General features: G+C 40.1%; 1 protein-coding gene across 1 annotated transcript in view; it reads right to left on the minus strand.

Annotated features, from left to right (window-relative positions):
* The window catches only part of LOC143038854 (neurobeachin-like), a 153,220-nt gene that overhangs the window by 958 nt on the left and 131,577 nt on the right, over positions 1–20,685 (minus strand). The window contains exons 8-17 of the mRNA XM_076208478.1: positions 16,824–16,991; positions 16,399–16,488; positions 15,798–15,975; positions 10,567–10,647; positions 9,913–10,095; positions 9,569–9,714; positions 5,475–5,592; positions 4,244–4,440; positions 3,332–3,483; positions 1–2,147 (exon numbers count right to left, since the gene is read on the minus strand). The exon at positions 1–2,147 is cut by the window's left edge and continues 958 nt beyond it. Of these exons, the coding sequence (XP_076064593.1) occupies positions 2,057–2,147; positions 3,332–3,483; positions 4,244–4,440; positions 5,475–5,592; positions 9,569–9,714; positions 9,913–10,095; positions 10,567–10,647; positions 15,798–15,975; positions 16,399–16,488; positions 16,824–16,991 (1,404 nt within the window). The 3' untranslated portion in view covers positions 1–2,056. The remainder of the gene's footprint in view (positions 2,148–3,331; positions 3,484–4,243; positions 4,441–5,474; positions 5,593–9,568; positions 9,715–9,912; positions 10,096–10,566; positions 10,648–15,797; positions 15,976–16,398; positions 16,489–16,823; positions 16,992–20,685) is intronic.

The following is a 20,685-nucleotide window of genomic DNA, read 5'->3' on the forward strand; positions in this document are numbered from 1 at the left end:
CCTTCTTAAGTGTGCTCCTCTTGACTTTTTCACATCTTTCACAGCCCTAAAGATAGCTATCATATTATCTCTTTTTTTTTTTCTCTCCTATTTTTTTGTCAGCCAAGCTAAGGATCATTTAGTTGCTGCCCTTTGTACTCTCTACTTTTCTTTACCTGTGTGAAGATAAAAAAATAAGTACATATTCTAATCTGGGGTGCATGAAATTGTGTCCATATTTACTTTGTTGTATACAGAAAAGGAGCTTTCCTCAAGGAGTCCTATATCTTTTCCTCCATCTGCTAAATTCATTTATGGTTTTAGTAAGGGTTATATCATCTTCTAGACTTCTCTAAGAATTGATGCATCTATACAGAAAACCGTTTCTTGAATATCTATTTATATACCAAGAACTTTTTCCCCCATATAAGAGAGGTAGCCAAGTCAAGAAGCACATACCTACTCCCACCCATTCCACTCCCATCCACCACCCTCTCCTTCCTTTCCTCTTAGCTCCTCATGGATGATGGGTCATCCCTGTATCCTGTCCACTGCCCTGGGTCAGAAGCAATGTAGCAAGACACAGCACATCCACAGCAAGGCTGTTTGACTTAACCCCTTCTCTCCGGGCCAAAATCTCACAGGCAGCATTAGCTGCCAGACGTGCGATGTTGTGTCATAATACTTGCATTATAAAAAATAAAGTCACCACTGTGTTGCTCGTTCTCTCTTTCACCCGTGAGTTTTGATAACCAGAGAAAATATGATGAAGCCAGTTTACAGAGTATGAGGGTCACGCAGGTACAACTACAATAAATATAATCAAGACGCTGACATCGGCATCCTCGCGTACCCACTTGCTCCTCATGACGCCTACGTAGGCGTCATCGTATCGAAGGCAACTCCCCTCTCCCTTTCTCATGTAGAAATGTAGTCTTCTTCAATCTGTTCCTCTAATCGTGTAACACCCTCCCGTCTCAAGCCAGATCTTCTTTCAGTTTTGTCCACTCCTTTTAATGGCCTAAACACTACAATCATATCACCTCTTTATATTCTTTCTTTTAATGGTAGGAGGTTGCTGCTCTTTATATTTTCTTAGTCAAATCTGACTTACATTTAACAAGTAAAATTTATCCGAAGCAACAATGTCATCAAGGGCTTTAGAGATTAATGATTTTTCTCGGTGAATTCAAGAATGCACAGGTGAGGACAAGAGTAAGACAAGAAAGAAATGGAGATGGAAGGATGAGGATGAGAAGATGGGAGATAGGGGAGATGACAATGAGACAGAAGGGAAAGGGAACACTAGAGGGAGAATGATGAAGAAAAGAAAGATGTGATAGGTAATACTAGTGTTACCAAATGAGGAAGTGGCTTTGGGCATAAAACAAAGAAAAAAAAAGAAGAAGAAGAAAAAGAAAAACAAAAAGTGGAGGAAAAAGAAGAGAAGCAAGATGATGTAGACTAGGAAAATGAGAAAACTGGAGAATCATAAGTGGAACTAAGACATAAATACCACAATATATACATACATACAAATATTCATGTATATATATTCCAATATATACATATACACATTTAGATTTGAAACATAAGACATATTTTCAAATCTATATACAATAACATAGGCTATTACAACTGTTTTAAATACACTTCCATGTTAAAATTAAAAGGAGAAGTAAATCATACCAGATTATTAGTGATTAATACTTAGATAAACATGATGAAAGAGTATAAGAGATCCAGAGTTGAGTCAGATACAGGAGAGATGAATCTGTGTTTATCCCCAAAGGGGATAATGGCTGACTGGATGGGTTGGGTGTAGGAGGGAGGGTCCGTGATGGCAAACAGCACATATATGAAGAATGTGTTGCCAGCTGTCAGAACAAATGCTGCAGGAAAAAGTGAAGAACGTTTGTTATTTCTGTTAATCTGTGGTGGCAGTTGAAGGAGAGAGAGAGGAAGAGGAGGAGGAAGAGGACGAAGCGGAAGTGTCGGAGTCAGAGGTGGTGTCTGACAAGGTCGTGATGGGGTGGGGGAAGTAGGCGGTGGGGGCTGTGTAATAAATGGGCGTGTCTCAGTAGCGCTGTTGGAACTCATGGTGCCAACGGTTGAAATCAATGTGGAACACAACAATGGACCCCGTTGATAGGCCAGCCATCAGGAACCTGGGGGAAAAAAAATCACATTAATAAATGTCACCCGAACATGTCTGAAGCATGGCAACATGGAGAAAAGAAGATAGCTTTAAAGACATGCCTATCAATTAATTGTAACCTCAAGTTCATCTGACCAAAGACCTGGAGCCTTTTTAGAAAAAAAAAATAATAATAAATAAATAAAAAATCACCTTAATAAATGTCACCCAAACATGTCTGAAGGATGGTAACAAGGAGAAAAGAAGATAGCTTTAAGGACATGCCTATCAGTTAATTGTAACCTCAAGTTCATCTGATCAAAGACTTGTAGCTTTTAGATAGCGAGCAAGTCCTCAGGCCCGCCTATGTAACATACATTACTATGGAGCTAGGTGTGGGAGGAGAGCTTTAGGAGAAAAGACATCCAGAAAGTCTTCCACATTGATATGTGATCTTAAGAGACAGCCTAAAAGAGGGGATGGTCCACTAAAACCATAAATGAATTTGAGGTTAAGTTTGATCCACAGAAACAGAGATGGGGTTCCATGAGCATAGCTCCTTTCCCATTCAATACAATCAGGTAAATATATGAAGTTAAACAACTGAGAATTCTAGCCCCTACTAGGAGAGGAAGATCAAAAACCTCAGCCTACATAAGTCCATACATGTATATATGTAGACAGTGGGTATGCACTTTGACTCAGTCACTCACCTTATAATGGGGAAAGGGCTTTTAATACACATATATTATATGAGTTATGTACATACATATACCAAAGGCTTTTTCCCCCTTACAAGGGAGGTAGCCAAAAAGAAAAAGGCATATAAACCATTCCCACCCATTCCATCCCTAATACACTCCACTCCCCTCCACCCTCCCTCTTATCTTGGCACCTCCTGGATGACAGGCCATCCCTGCATCTTGTCCACTGCCCTGGGTCAGAAGCAGTGTCGCAAGACACAGCACATCCACAGCAAGGCTGCTTCATTAAATCGGCGACCCCCCCTCTCCGTCCCCTCATGCAGAAAAGGAGAAGACGGGGAGAAATCCCTTCGGGCTGCGTCAAATTTTTCTCACACATACTACCTCACCACCTCATGCGTCACAACATCATCCATATACAACCATTTTCCATTCAACCCTGTCTTCTGTCCTCTCTTGTCCTTCCTCAACAGATTATCCTACTTTGAGTTAAACAAGCTATTCCACTAACCTTTGATCATGTGAGAGTGCCAGTGAGCGGATGGGTGAGTCACATGTGGGGAAGGCATAGAGGAGAGCCAATGAGAAGGTACGCCACACCTCCACAATGCCCTTCTCGCCTCCTGTCATCATGTACTCACCATCCCGACTTAGAATCACACACTGAAATGAAATACAATACAGGTCTTATAAAATTGAAACCTTATAATAGGATAGAGCTTGAGTGGAAGGAATCTTCCTTCTCTATCCAAATTAAATTAATTGGTAACCCAGTATGTATCTTCACTAGGTGCAAAGTTAATTTCATTGGCTACTGTAAGTATATACAGTATATAGCATTCAGTCTATCTAACTAGTTTGAAAGAGCTGTGAAAAAAATCATTGAACTGTATCACATGAAATGAAATGACAAGGAGGGTTATCAAATAATTCTAATAACATGGAAAAAAGAAATTTCTTGTCCTCTGTGAGGGGCACTGTCCTAGCCTTCTGGTAGGGGGGAGTTTGTGATGTTAAACCATATCTTGTTTGCTTTAGCCCATCCATTATGATCTAGGACTAAGATCTGAATCTTCAAGTTCCTTGTGCTTCCTATCTTGCTGTACAGATGCGAGATACACACTGAATGCTGATTTTAAGACGCATCTCAATATCTTGATATTAAGTGCCTTTGGAGAATCATTGGTATTGTTGAAATGGCTATGTATCAAACCAACAACTGTTGTACTTGTTACCTACATAATTGATGAATATCAACCCATGGCTACACTTTTTGAAGGGGTTGATGGGTTTTGAAAATGGAAAGCTTTGGTGTCACTCTTGCAGGACCACCATATGCAGGTACACATCATTGATCCCTTAGTTATCTAAAAGGATCAGAAGTGTAGTCTAGTAATAATGGATGAACACTCCTGATACCTACCTGTATGTTGTCATTATGTGACTCATGCCTGAGTCTTTTGCCATTCATGGTGAAAGCTGCCACATGTCCCTTGTCATAATTAACAACAACAAGGCCTTCCCGAGACAGGGACAGATTTTCTGGTGAGCGGAATCCTTCAGGGGCCTCTAGGCAGCGCAGGAGATCACCTGATGTTGTGTGGATAAGTACTGGACCATCTGGAATTGAAATAAAAGAGACCCCGATGCAGTAATAACTGAACAGATGAATGATGAATACAAATGAAGTCATGTGAAATCGATGGAATTGAAATATTTGAGAGCTTTTGTCTGAATTAATGAAATGAGAAAATAAAGAAGATTTTGTGAATGGGTTTATGAAAAACGAGTAGATCATGCCAATCTCAAGTGGTTACGGATCACGTTATGAAAATGGATGAGCTGGCACCACTGTGGAACTCGAGAATCTGTGATGTTGGAAGTGAAAGTAAGAAGGGGATCAAGAACAGGGTGGGATGAACTAATGAAAATACATAAATGCATATCAAAGGGCCTTGTCCCCTTATAGCTGGGGTGGCTCACCCAAAAGATACACCCACCCTACATGCATCCAAAACCCATACTTTCATACATATACTAAAGGCTTTTTCCCCCTTAAACGGGGGGTAGCCAAAAAGAAAAAGGCATAGAAACCACTCCCACCCATTCCATTTCCTATATATTCCACTCCCCTCCACCCTCCTCCCTCCCTCTTATCTTGGCACCTCCTGGATGACGGGTCATCCCTGCATCCTGTCCACTGCCCTGGGTCAGAAGCACTGTCGCAAGACACAGCACATCCATAGCAAGGCCGCTTCATAAATTCGGCAACCCCCCCTCTCCGTACCCTCATGCAAAAAAGGAGGAGACAGGGAGAAATCCCTTCAGGTCAAAGGCAATACAGCAAGAAACATCACCTCCATGAAAAAAGGTTTCTTCCCCCCTCATAAGGGAGGTAGCCAACCAAGGCTATCCTCCTCATCCCCTCATGCAGAAATAGAGGAAATGAGGGGAAATCCCTTTGGGCCACATCATTTCACTATCAATTCGCAAACATTTTCCACTCACATCTATTTCTTACACTAGCCAAAAACCCCTGCATTGAAAGACTACTTATTCTGTGTTTATTGAAAGATAATACAAGAGTCCATGAAATAATTCTCAAGGAATAGATTTGAGCTTCAGGAAGATGGCTGGATGCTGTGAGCACATACCTCGGGAGCCTGACACGACAAGTCCCAGCTCAGCAGAAATGACAACAGCGGTGACATCTGTCTCATGGCCTGTTAGCGTTGCCCGTGGTGTGGGGGCATCTCCTTCCCCCATGATCATCTGCAGTGAAAAACATATCTACTGTAGACATTACTGTTATATAACCCTTCAATAAGGTAGCAAACTATGTAGTGGTTTGCCATTAGACAAAATAAACTACAGAGGATCCCTGAATTGTGAACATTTAACTTACAAATTCTCAAAGATAAGAAGAAAGCTGCTCTACAATAAAGAGCATGTTTATACATTGCTATTATTATCTACCTGTCAACAGTGCTTGGAAACATGCTAGTGTTCTTGTATTTACCTAGTTGTATTTACCTAGTTGTATTTTGCGGGAAGGGGAGCTATGCTCGTGTTGTCCCGCCTTTGTATCTTGCAGTGTCTAGTTTGTTTTTAAACTCATGAATGGTTTTTGCGCATACTATTTCATTGTCCAGTTTGTTCCAAGTGTCCAAAACTCTATGAGGAAAACTGTTTTTCTTCAGTTCTCTTCTATAGCTATGTTTTTTTATTTTCTTTCCATGTCCTCTTGTGTTTCTTTTGTCCCAGTTAAGTAAGTTCTCACTATCGAGTACCTCTGTGCCTTTCATGATTCTGTAGATGGTCAATAGGTCACCTCTCTCTCTTCTTTGCTCCAGTGTCGGTAACTCCAGTTTAGCCAATCTCTCTTTGTATGATAGGTTTGCAAGTGCAGGTGCCATTTTTGTAGCTGCTCTTTGGATTCTTTCTATTTTCTTTATATTCTTTTTGGTACTGGGGGACCACAATGTCGCTGCATACTCTAATCTAGGCCTTATCAATGTAACCAATATTTTTTTCATCATGTCTTCGTCCAAGTATGTAAACGCCACTTTTATTGATCTTAGCAAATTGTAAGTCTCCCCGACAATTTTGTTAATCTGTATATCATAGGACAAGTCGTTCGTGATAATTACTCCCAAATCTTTTTCGGATCCTACTTTCTTTACTTCTTTGGTTCCAATTGTATATTTTCCTGATATTCTGTTTTTGCTTTTTCCAAACTCCATTATGCTACACTTCTTAGTATTAAAGTCCACTTCCCATTTCTGACTCCAGTTCCATACCCTATTTAGGTCTTCTTGCAGTGCTTCACAGTCCTCATCAGTTTCTATTTTCCTTAGCAGTTTGGCGTCATCGGCAAAGAAGCTCATGTAGCAGTTCACGTCCTCATCCATGTCATTCATATAGATAGCAAACATTATTGGTGCCAGCACAGATCCTTGCGGTACTCCACTGATCACCTCTTTCCAGTCTGAATATTTTTCTCTGAGCACTACTCTCATCTTTCTACCAGTCAGAAAGTCCTCTATCCATTTTAGTAGGTTTCCCTGTATTCCTCCTATGTGTTCCAGTTTTTTTAGTAGTTTTCTGTGTGGTACTTTGTCAAAGGCTTTTTGCAAGTCTAGGAATGCACAATCAGCCCATCCATTTCTTTCTTGCACTATGTCTATTAGTCTTGAGTAAAAGCATATTAAGTTTGTGGAGCATGATCTTCCTTGTCTGAATCCGAATTGTCTTGGGTTTAATATGTCATTGTCTTCCAGATGTTTTACCCATCTATTCTTGATTATTTTCTCACAAATTTTGGCAATGGTGCTTGTTAGTGATACTGGCCTATAGTTGGTGGGTTCTTCTTTGTTTCCTCCTTTGTGTATTGGTACAATGTTAGCGTTTTTCCAGTCCTCGGGTATCTTTCCTTCTTTGAGTGAGCTGTTTATTAAGATGTGTATTTTGTCTGTTAGTTCTTCTTTGCACTCCTTTAGAATCCAATTTGCAATACCGTCCGGGCCATGTGATTTTCTGACATCCAGCCTTGATAAATGTTCTGATATTTCCTTTAGTGATGCTGTAAACTCATTCATGAGGGGAGATTTCTTGTTTTTGTCTATGTCACAATTCGGTATTTTCTCTCTGGTGAAAACAGATTTAAAGTGATTGTTCATGACTTCGGCCATCTCTAAATCTTCTGTGTATTCTATGTTTCCTTGGCATAGTTTCACCAATTCCTGTTTGTTTTTAAGTTTACCATTCACATACCGATAGAATAGTTTGGGTTGCTCTTTGCATTTGTCTATAATATCCTTCTCATGGTTCCTTTTCTCCTCTCTTCTCACATTAACATACTCATTTCTATAGTTAACATAAATTTGCCATTTGCTTTGTTTTTTGTCTTTTCTCCACTTTTTCCAAGCTTTGTCCCTTCTGTCTTTTGCCTCACTGCATCTTTTGTTGAACCAACATTTAATGTACTCTCTCTCTCGCTTTTGTCTTGGTACATGCCTGTTTACCCCTTCATTGTAGTTTTCCATCAATATATTCCATTTCTCTTCCACTGCTGTTTCTTCCCTGTAAAATATTTCCCAGTTTGCATTCCGGAAGAATGTCTTTAGTTTTGTAAAGTCTGTTTTGTTGTACCTCAGTCTTCCTTTCCTATGCTTTTCGTTCCTCTCTATGTCTATTTCTTCCTTTAGTATAGTTTCGATGAGTACATGGTCACTCTTTCCAATTGGTGTCTCATACTGGACTTTATGCACTATTTCAGGCTCTGTTGTAAATATTAGATCTAGTTTCGATGGCTCTTCATTATTTCTGTACCTTGTGTTTTCATGGACCCATTGGGTCATTGTGTACTCCATGGTCATATCTAGCAGTACATTGCCCCACGAGTCATCTCCTCCTTGCACTGTCATGCTGTCCCAACAAATTTCTTTGCAATTGAAGTCCCCCATAACTACCAGATTACCCTTACCCATTAGTATCTCATTGAGTGATTTTCTTGTGTCATCTAGCATTTTTTTATGTTCAATTTCTTTCCAAGCGCTTGTTTTTGGAGGCACATAAGTCACCACAAACTTTCTACTTTTCATATTCTTGCCTTCGACTTTTATCATGATCAATTCAGCATTACCTTTGCCCTCTGCAATTTTTGTCACCTTTAGGTCTTTCTTGGCCAAGAACATGATTCCCCCTCCCTGTTTCTTGTCCCTGTTTTTTATCCAGTAGTTGTATAAACCTTGTCCGATAACAGTGGATGGTATTTCACCTCTTAGTTTAGTCTCTACAATTCCCATTATGTCTGGTTTTGCTTCTAACAGATAATCATTGAGTTCGTTCAGTCCCGAAATTAGTCTGTCAATGTTGGTATAGGCCACTTTTAATTTTCTTCCTTCTCCCTGGTTTCTTCTTCCCTTGTTTTGTTCGTTTTGAAGCGCCATTGTCTTAATCTCAAGTCTATTACTCTCCACTGGAATTCTTTGCATTCTGTCTCCGATCTTTTCAAGTTTTTTTCCTTTGCTTCTTCTCTTAGCGCCCTTTCTTTTTCTAATTCCTCAGTACTCATTTCTCTTTTTATCCATATCTTATTGTATTTTTCACTCTTTGCCAAGTTACCTACTTTTTCAAATGTGTACAGTATTGAATAACATTTACAAATCTACTTTTTCAAATCTACAAATCTACTTTTTCAAATGTGTACAGTATTGAATAACATTCACAAATCTGCCTGTTTCAATAGAGTAAGATCAGTGTTACACTTCTTGTGTATCATGTAGGAGATCTTCAGCTCTCGTGGATACCTACGAGCCATGGGCATCCTTCAAGAGATACCTGGGGCAATGGATTGAATATGTCTTTTCTTATTCCATGTAGTTCTTTGTACAGTAAAGCATTAGCTTTTAAACATGCTTATACAGCAGCACACCACCAATGGTACACATTTAGGTTACATACATAGCTAAACTTATGGTACACCCTATACTGTACATAGCCATTTCTTGTCACTATTATGGATATCTGTCTCAATTATCTTTCTTGATAGTATTTGTTCAATGCCACCATAACTTGTTTCTGGCAGTCCTTTCTTGTTATATAACTGATATTTGTAGAGTGATGTTTGTGAGAAGTGTATTGATGGAGTGAAGTATGTATGCTGACAAGATATTAAACTCAGATTTACATTTTTAGACTTGTTTTCAGTTCAAACAAACTTAGACATGGCAAATGGTCAACTAACCTGTGTACGCGCATTCCAGTGCCAAAGTAACACTGTGCAGTCTGCTGATCCAGAGGCCACGTAACAGTCACTGGTAATGTTGCACTCACTTCTGCTCAGGCAAGTCACAACGCCGTAGTGGCCAAATACAATCTGCACAATTTTGGCTGAAACAAAATGCAAGGAAGTTCAATATATATATTCACTTAATATTTGCTTCTCCACTCCCCAACAAATGAAATGTTTGTCTCTAGCAGATACAATCTTATTTACAAAACCACTTGTCTATTGTCATGTGTGGTTCGACCAAAAAAAAATTCCTGATATGGTTCAGTGCTTGTAAAATTTCCTACAAGAGTTGTTACCTGTTTCAGTGGAGAAGACTCTGTAACTGTTGTCCCAGAACCCACAGGCAATGATGAATCTTGAATCAACTGTTGTAACGAAACAGTTACTCTTCATCTTGACCCTTTGGCTGAAGTTGTCACCAAGGTGGCGCTTCTGGTGCTGGCTGCTGCTGCTGCTCCCTGTGCCCGAGGCTGCTTGTTCTGGTGAGCACAAGAGCAATGAAGAAACATGTAATGGGGTGGGAATTGGAGATGATTAAAGAAAATGGAGAAAAATGGGAAATCAGCCAGTTGTTATTTGCTGATAACACTGCACTTATAGCAGATCTGAGGAGGGATTAAGGAAGTTAGTGACAGAGTTTGGGAAGGTGTCTGAAAGAAGGAAGTTGCTCCTTTCCTGTATAATACAATTAGATAAATACTTAATTGCCTCCTTTACTCTATAATTCACCTCCTTCTCCTCTTACTAACAGCAACAGTGATTGGTTAATATTTTCCATGTCTAAAGCTAAAAATTGCTCCTTAACCTTTTGATCAGGTACAGATTTCAGTGTAAAGAAACCTTACCCATGTATAGGTCAACTCCACATTTTTTTTTCAACAAATTTTATCTTCACAACTCAAACAGTATACAATTATATACAGTACATATAAAACCTGTTTTATACTTACGAAGGACGGGATCCATAGAAAGAGGCAAAAGTGTGGACGGGGACTGTGTGCCCTCAGCATAGCTTGGGCTTTGCACATTCACTATGGAAGGAAAAATAAAGGAAGATTTTAGTGTCCTGTATAACATTATACCTAATACAGAACCTACACAAATGTACATACATTCATATACCAAAGGCTTTTTCCCCCCTTACACAGGGGGTACCCAAAAAGAAAAAGGCATAGAAACCACTCCCACCCATTCCATCCCCTACATAATCCACTCCCCTCCACCCTCCTCCCTCCCTCTCATCTTGGCACCTCCTGTAGTTTTCCTACACAAATGTATTCCTGATTAAATGTGAAAACATGGAACATTACAAACTCTATTCAATCAAACACCTGAGCTACATTTCATGACGCCATACAGTTTCCTTTTTCATCACTCATCAACAGAGCCATACCTTTCCTCCATCACCCCTCATCACTCCCGACACCCTCTCCACTGCACTCCTAAACTCAGAATCACTCCCTTTCAACTAAGTATTACTTAATGCTAACACATGCATCTTTCTTCTCACGAACATATTGCCTATCTCTTCCCTTCTACCCTCATCTGTACCACAACTGAGCACATTTAATGACCCAAATCTTAGGGTTCTGGTTGGAAATCTCCCAAACCCTCTTATGCCTTGAGTTTTTGTAGAATAATTTTATAGACACCTGGATACCTACTCATATCACTCTGCCCCACTTTGTCACTTTTTACAACTCACATGGGAAACACATTCAAATTCTTTCTTCCCCATACCACAGGGGACAGAGGCAAAAAGAAAAAATATCCTCAAAGAAAAGGTACAGGACAGTTTTAAGAGGGAACAGCATAACATAAGGATAGTCATACTACAAAAGTCTTATCATTCACTTAGAAGTCGTGATTTACTCTAACATAGACAAAATAATGTGTGGCTCTAGTCCTTAGGGATGCTCCATAACAGTCCCTAAAACATTGGCTCCATGCTACTGTGTAATTAATACATACCAATGACTTTTTCCTCCTTACAAGGGAGGTAGTCAAAGTCAAAGGCATAAATCCACTCCCACCCATGTCATCCCCACATATTCCACTCCCATTCACCACTCCTCCCTCCCTCTTTTCTTGGCTCCTCCTGGATTTACCTAGTTGTATTATACAGGAAGGGAGCTATGCTTGTAGAGACCTGTCTTCATATCTTTCAGCATCAAAATTGTTCTTAAATTCTTGAATAGTGTTTGCACACACTGTTGCCTTATCTAATTTATTCCAGGTATCCACCACTCTGTGTGGGAAGCTATTCTTTTTCGGATCTCTTCTATAATTATCCTTTTTGAGTTTCTTTTCATGTCTTCTTGTTTTTCTGTTGTCTCACTTTAATAAATCATTTCTATCTAGGATTTCCATTCCTTTCATGATTCTATAGTCAGTAGATCTCCTCTTTCTCTTCTTTGTTCCAGAGTTGGTAGTTTCAATTTGGACAATCTTTGTTTGTATTTAAATTTGGAGAGTGTTGGTGCCATCTTTGTCGTTCTCTTTGTATTCTTTCTTATTTCTTTATATTCTTTTTAGTACTGGGTGTCCATAGTGTTGCAGCGTACTCCAATTTTGGTCTTATCAGTGTAACTAATATTTCCTCGATCATTTCCTCATTCAAATAGTCAAATGCCATTTTCATCGACAGGTCATCTCTGTATCTTGCCCACTGCCCTGGGTAAGGAGCAATGCAACAAGACAGCACATCCACAGCAAGGCTGCTTCACTTAACTGGTGAACCCCCCTCTCTGTCCCTTCATGCAGAAAAGGAGATGGAGAGAAATTCCTTTGGGGTGCATCAAAATATCATTCACACATACTCCCTCGTCTCTCCTATCCCCTACCCACTCCCATGCATTGTAGCATCATCCATACACAACCATTCTCCACTCACCCCTATCTTCTGTCTTCTTTCCTTCCTCAACAGACATTCCCCTCTCTCCCAGTGGCCCTTTTACCTCATCCATCCATCTCATCCTTGGCTGCCCTCTCATGTTCACCCCCTCCTCCTCTGCCTTCCACACCTCTTTTACTAATCTTTCTTCATTCATTCTTTCCACGTGTCCAAACCATCCCAAAACTTCTTCATCAACCCTATCTCCCAACTCCCTTTTCACCCCTGCTCTTCTCCTCACCTCCTCATTTCTCACTCTATCCAGCCTAGTAACCCCTATCATACTTCTCAGGTATTTCATCTCAAATACATTTAAACTCTTTCCCTCTTATATTCCATGTTTCTGCCCGTACAGTGTTGTTGGCACAATCACTCCTTCATACAATCTCCTCTTAGCATCCATTCCCAAATGTCTATTTCTCATTACACTTTTTAACCCTCCAAGGCATTTACTTGCTTCTCTCAATCTACATTCTACCTCCACCTCCACTCCTCCCTTTCTGACCATATTTGCAGCCAAGTATCTAAAACTATCCACTTCCTCCAGTCTCTCCCCCTTAATACTCACAAATGTCTATTTCTCATTACACTTTTTAACCCCCCAAGGCATTTACTTGCTTCTCTCAATCTACATTCTACCTCCACCTCCAATCCTCCCTTTCCCGCCACATTTGCATCCAAGTATATAAAACTATCCACTTCCTCCAGTCTCTCTCCCTTAATACTCACTTCCAGTCTGCTGCTATCCTCTCCCCTTGTACATCTCATCACCTTTTACCCACATTTATCTTAAAACCTCCTTCTTTCGCACACCTTCCCAAACTCCATCACTAACTTCTTTAATCACTCCTCTGATCCTGCTACAAGTACAGTATCATCAGCAAACAACAACTGGCTAGTACAGTGGTAGTGCACTGGCCTCATATTCACTAGGTAAATAGATTGAGCCCTGCCTGGTCCAGCAAGTTTAAGCTGTTTACTGGGGAGGATACTGCTGTGGCTGGGCACCACAGAAGGGGGTTGATGCTTGCCTTGGATGACATTCTGATGAGAGACCTTGAGGCTGATTTTCGAACTGAAACCTGACAATCTTAACTTTAACTCTATTTTCCAATTTTCTCCCTTTTCTTTAACCATCTCCAATCCCCAGCCCATTACCCTAGCATTTACCTCGTGCACCACCCTATCCATGTATAAATTGAACAGCCAAGGCGAAGGTGAAGTCCCACCTTTACCTCAAATCACTCACTCTCTCCATTTCTAATTCTAACACAGCCTCTACTACTCTCATACAAACTCTTGACTGCTCTAAACAGCTTTCCTCATATCCCATGTATCTGTAATAGCTCCCACAGTGCTTTCCTGTTTACCCTATCATAAGGCTTTTCCAGATCCATAAAGGCCCAAAACACATTCTTACCTTTTCCTAAAACTTTCTTACATATCTACCGTACCACAAAATTCTGATCCACACAACCCCTACCTGTTCTAAACCCACACTGTTCCTCATCAATTACTCCCTCTATTCCTCTCCTAATCCTTTCAATCAAAACCCTCCCATAAGCCTTCCCAACTACTATACTCGCACTTGTCCCCTTTTCCCTTGTAAGGTGGAACCATACAGGCACTCCTCCAGTCCTCTGGCACTCTACCCTCTTTTAGATAAACATGAAACAACTTCACCAGTTAGTCCACTATCACTGTATCTTCCTTTTTTAGACACCCCACATGACACCCATCTAACCCTGGAGTTTTAACTGCTCTCATCATTTTAATAACTGCTTTCATACATGCATATACCAAAGGATTTTTTCCCCCTTACAAGGGAGGTAGCCAAAAAACAAAGGCATAGAAACCACTCCCACCCATTCCATCCCTATCACACTCCACCCCCTTCCCTCCCTCTTATCATGGCACCTCCTGGATGATGGGTCATCCCTGCATCTTGTCCATTGCCCTGGGTCAGAGGCAGTGTCACAAGACACAGCACATCCATAACAAGGCCACTTCATCAAATCGGCGACCCCCTCTCTCCGTCCCCTCATACAGAAAAGGAGAAGACGGGAAGAAATCCCTTTGGGCTGCGTCAATTTATTTCTCATACATACTCCTTCTCCCACCACCCCCCTACCCATTCCACCTCATGGATCACAACATCATCCATACACAACCATTCTCCATTCACCCCTGTCTTCTGTCCTCTCCCATCCTTCCTCAACAGACATCCCCCTCTTCCCCAGAGCCCCTTTTACCCCATCCATCCATCTCATCCTAGGTTGCACCCTCATGTTCACTCCTTCCACATCTACCTTCCACACCTCTTTTACTAGTCTTTCTTCACTCATTCTTTCCATGTGTCCAAACCATCCCAATACTCTTTCATCCACCCTATGAAAGAGTATTGGGATGGTTTGGACACCTCATCTTTTCTTTCTAATCCTCTTTCATCAGTCATTTTCTTAACACTTCCCACTGCAATTATCTTTCCCTCTCTATCCTCTTTCACATTTAGCAACTCCCTAAAATACTCTGCCCATCTTCCTCTTACTGCTGTCTCTTCCATTATTATTTCTCTATCTGTACCTTTTACATTTTCTTCTCTACTTCTTAATTTCCTTCCTAAGCATCTTTTTATTACTTTCAAATTTTTCTGTCATACTCTTACCCCATTTCACATCTGCAATTAATCATGCACAATAAAATGCAGCCAATACCCCAGTGTGGGGTAAAATATTGTTTTACGAAAATATCCATATACATATAGCAATGTACCTTCTCTCCCTTATATGGGGGATGGTTGAGTCAAAGTACAGTGAGTCCTCCTTATACAGTAATTCTTTATCCGGTAAATTCACAGTTACGGTATTTGGTCATTACTACCCTCGATTCTATTTACCGTAAGAAAAATTCACAGATATGGTATCCACTCGTGTTTTGTTTACACCGTACCGTAGCGCCACAACGCCACGCGGCCACCACAACAATCAGTCTCTTCCTGCGTTTGGTATAAGGTAATTTCAATTTGCGGTTAGGTTTTCAGGAACCCACATGTACCATATAATGAGGACTTACTGTATACACCTACCCCAAACCTATCAAATCCCATTCATTATCCTGCCCATCACCTTGTGGAATATGAATTGAAATAAAGTTGCCTGAGCTTTATCATTATTGAAACATTTCTCAACACCCTCCAAAGGTTTCCTAATGGATGTTGACCCCCGACTCCCCAAACAAAATCTGAAACAACAACTTGATTACATAATGTCAACTGTGAAAACATCTTACCCGAGTAGTTAGTGTTCCATCGGTTGATGGCGAAATGATGACTATTGGTGATAGTGACAACAGAGGGGAGAGGCAGCTGTGGGTAAGTGTTGGCAGAAATGTGGCAGATTGGGGAATTGCTGACGAACTTCATCACCATGCACACATCCTCACAGACACCGCTGAACATCAACGGTGACTGCATGAAATGAAAACAAGATAAAAGTTAAGTGGAGTCATTATTCATCTCAGCTACAAATTATATTGAGAACACAAACTTATACAACAGACTGTTCATTTTCATCTGGTGGATATAAGATTAAAAAAAATATATATATATATATATATATATATATATATATATATATATATAAAATAAAAATTAATTAATAAATAAAATAAATTAATAAAATCAAATCATCAAAAGGCAAACATTAAAATACAAAAAAAAAAAAAATATATATATATATATATATATATATATATATATATATATATATATATATATATCAAATGAACAACTTTTATTCAATGAGATCTGACAATTACCAACTATCCAACAATATATGGTTAAAATCTCCATCAAATTAATATGAAAACAGAGCCAAATGAAGGATCTCACCAAGTGCATTGCTGAGGAACGTGGAGGATGGGGCTCCATCAGGAGCTGTGAAGGTGTCTGGCCAAAGTTACGAATCTGATTCTCAATGGCCTGTAAAGTGAAAATATTTTGAACATGTTCTCCTTCTGGGGAGAATTCATCTACCAATGGATAGTACATACATATACCAATTGGTATACCATTGGTATACCAATGATAGTACACTCTAAAATAGAACCAATGTATATACTGGAACATGTTCTGAAAATATGTGAAATTCGCTAGTGACCAGCGATATCAATCAGATCATTTTTATGGCCATCGCGTATAAGACTCGAACCTACTGCTCTGTCTCAGGAGCCTCTTGGCATCAGAGCGGTAGGTTCAAGTCCTATACACGTGGGCCATAAAAATTATCTTATGTTCTGAAAAGTAAACTGGCTTACTTCACGCATGATGGGATCACTGATGACTTCAAGTTCGACAGAGCCTTCATACGTGAGGTAGTAGAAGACATTGGTGGCTCGTACAGCCTCAGGTCCTCGCTGTTTGTAGCCAAAGATGAGGTCAATCCATTGGTGAAGTTGGCACGAAACGAACTCCGACTCCAAAGCCTGCATGACAATGATATTCTCTTTCAATGAACATTAATTTGTAAATTACAAGTGATTGACATTAAAATGTTAAAAATTAATTTTCCTTTTGTGTTTTCCAACTCTTTTGGGAGAATAACAGAAATAAATTTGTTACTCTCTTGTCTTGTTATGTTTTGTATAATACATACTAAAGGCCCTTTTACCCCCTTATAAGTGGGGTGGTAAGTCAAATCTTATACCCATCCAATACAAATCCAAAATCCATCATCAATCAGCCTTTCTATCAATTACATGGATGATGGGTCATGCCTGTCCCTACTATGTACTAAATTTATTGAAATGAACTTCAGGATGTTGGTACACTAAAAACTGAGTTTTTTGACAATTTTGTGAAAACCTGTGGGAAAATCACTTGATGTATGCAAAACATAGTGGTGAAGTATGACAGTAGTACGGCATCACTTACTATTTTTCATTAATTTCCCAAATCCTGTCAGCAAACAACTGGTTTATCTCCCACTTTTCTCCATTTTCTTTAACCATCTCCAATGCCTGACCCAGTACCCTTGCATTTACCTCTCACAACATTCTATCCATGTATAAATTGAACAACCAAGGCAACACAACACATCCCTGGCAAAGTCCAACCTTTACCTCAAACCACTCATTCTCTCCATTTCCGATTCCAACATAAGCTCTACTACTGTCGTAAAAATTCTTGACTGCTCTTAAAATCTTTCCCTCTATCCCATATATCTGCAATACCTCCCACAGTGCCTTCCTGTCTACCCTGTCATAAGCATTTTCCAAATCCATAATGGCCCAAAAATCATCCTTACCTTTTCCTAAAGCTTTCTCACATATCTGCCTTAACACAAAAATCTGATCCATGCAGGGATTTGATGTTAGATAGGCATGAATATGCCTATCTAACATCAAAGAAATCCTTGAAGTGCTCTACCCATCTTTCCCTTACTGCCTTTACTTCCATTAACATCTGTCCATCTCCACCCTTTACCTTTTCCTCTTCCACTGAGTCACCCACCCTTACTCATTTCACTACCAAAATATTTATTCTCTATAAAACTCCTTAATCGGAGATAAGAGGGAGGGTGGAGGGGGGTGGGGTGTATTTAGGGATGGAATGGGTGGGAATGGTTTTATGCCTTTTTCTTTTTGGCTACCTCCCTTGTAAGGGGGAAAAAGCCTTGGTATATAATTATGTATGTATGTATCAAACTCCTACCCAACTTTACATCTGCTCTCCTCTTTGCCTCCCTTGCCATGCATTTTGCTTCTCTTCTCTACTGCTGCACTTCTCATATGCTTCCTGAATTCTACTTCGCAACAAATCCCCATAATTCGCTACTTCTCCTCTACCATCATCTTCACTTCTTCCTCCCACCATTTGCTGTTTTCCTTTCCATTTCTTCCCTTCCTCCTTGTCACACATATCATCTTTGCACACTTGATTACTTCCTCACTGAAACAGACCCATTCTTCTTCTATTTAAGTTTCCCCTTATTCCTCACCACTTCCCACACTTTTTTCAGCTTTTCCTGATATTCTCTTTATTTTTTCATTTAATCTATTTACCCTCACTTCTCTCCCTCCATTTTCTTCCTCTTCTTTACCTACTCTCAATTTCCCTTCTACCAGATAAAGATCCATCAATCCCTTGCTCTCTCCCATGAAAACATTAATATCCACAACATTTCCAATCCTCCCTTTGTGTACCATTACATAATCCATTAATGCCCTTTCAACCATACTTCCCTCCACCACACTTTCCCATGTATACTTAAGTTTGTGTCTTAAACACTGTGTTCACTATCATCAACTCCTTTTCTAAACACATATCTAACACCCCTCCACTATAGTTCTTGCCTAACACCTTAAATCTCCCTAATACTCATCTTTTTGTTCATTCCTAATCTAGCATTCAGATCTCCCAACACTATATTTTCATTCCTTCCACACTATAAACTCATTTAAATAAATCCAAAAATCCTTCCTATCTTTTTCACTTTTCTCACTAACAAACCATATGCATTCATAAAAGCCCATATTTCCATTCCTTTGTCCAGGCTATCTTTGGAGTCACTTCCCTCCACTCTCCCATGCATTTTCCTATGTCATCATTTACCAGCAGTACCATTTCTTTCCTCCCTCACTCATTCATCACACCTAACACCCTCCCCACCGTCCTAAAGTTAAACTCACGCCACCCTTTGAACTTCTGTTTAATGCTAACACATCCATCCTTGTTCTCACAAACATAACACCAACCTCTTCCCTTTTACTCTCATCTGTACCACATCCACACACATTCAGTGACCTAATTACTAATGTTCTTGATGTCCTCCCAGAAACCTCATAACTTGATTTAATTTAAAGGAGGAAATCACATAGTACAAGATCCCTAGTCCTTCACTCTGTCCCATCTAGTCACTATTTCCAAGCATGAGAACACATTGGCACAATTTTCCCCCAATGAACATGGGCATGAAAAAGTAACTAAAAATTGGAAAATTTTATTCTATTTATTTATTTTTATTTTTTGGTACTGTCATTTTTGTCTTGCTTGAAACTCCTTTCATTCCATCCACCTCTGCTTTCTACACTTTTTTTTTTTTGCAAATTTTACTTCACTCAATTTCTATACAGTGTCCAATTTTGCTGGACAAAGATCTAAAACACTTTGAAAATTTAGTGAAAATATTAATAAAAACCAAGCCAGGTTAACATAATAAATGAAAAGCTTGGTAGAGAAGAAACTGGAAATAATACCTGAATCAAGAGTTCACAACCAAGTATACATACATACATATACCAAGGCTTTTTCCCCTTACAAGGAAGATAGCCAAAAAGGAAAAGGCATAAAATCATTCCCACCCATTCGATCCCTGAATACACTCCACACCCCTCCACCCTCCCTCTCATCTTAGCACCTCCTGTATGACAGGTCATCCCTGCACCTTGTCCACTGCCCTGGGTTAGAAGCAGTGTCGCAAGACACAGCACATCCACAGTAAGGCCGCGTCATTAAATCAGTGACCCCCCCTCTCCGTTCCCCAATGCATAAAGGCGAAGACGGGGAGAAATCCCTTCGGGCTGCGTCAAAATTTGCTCACACATACTACCTCACCCTCCATCCCCCCGCCCATTCCACCTCATGCAATCACAACATCATCCATATACAACCATTCTCCATTCACCCCTGTCTTCTGCCCTCTCCCATGCTTCCTCAACAGACATTCCCCTCTTCCCCAAAGCCCCCTTCACCCCATCCATCCACTAGGACGTCCCTTCAAATTCACTCCCTCCACATCTGCCTTCCATACCTCTTTTACTAGTCTTTCTTCACTCATTCTTTCCATGTGTCCAAACCATCCTAATACTCTTTCATCAACCCTATCTCCCAACCCCCTTTCCACTCCTGTTCTCCTCCTCACCTCCTCATTTCTCACTCTATCCAGCCTAGTAACCCCCATCATACTTCTCAGACACCTCATCTCAAACACATTCAAACTCCTTCTCTCTTATGTTCCATGTTTCTGCCCCATACAGTGCTGTTGGCACAATCTCTCCTTCATATAGTCTCCTCTTAGCATCCATTCCCAAATGTCTATTCCTCATTACACTTTTTAATCCACCAAGGCATTTACTCGCTTCTCTCAATCTACATTCTACCTCCACCTTTTCTTGCCAC

Source organism: Oratosquilla oratoria, chromosome 25, assembly GCF_046742065.1.
Source record: "Oratosquilla oratoria isolate Oo_2021 chromosome 25, ASM4674206v1, whole genome shotgun sequence".
Taxonomy (NCBI): Eukaryota; Metazoa; Arthropoda; class Malacostraca; order Stomatopoda; family Squillidae; genus Oratosquilla; species Oratosquilla oratoria.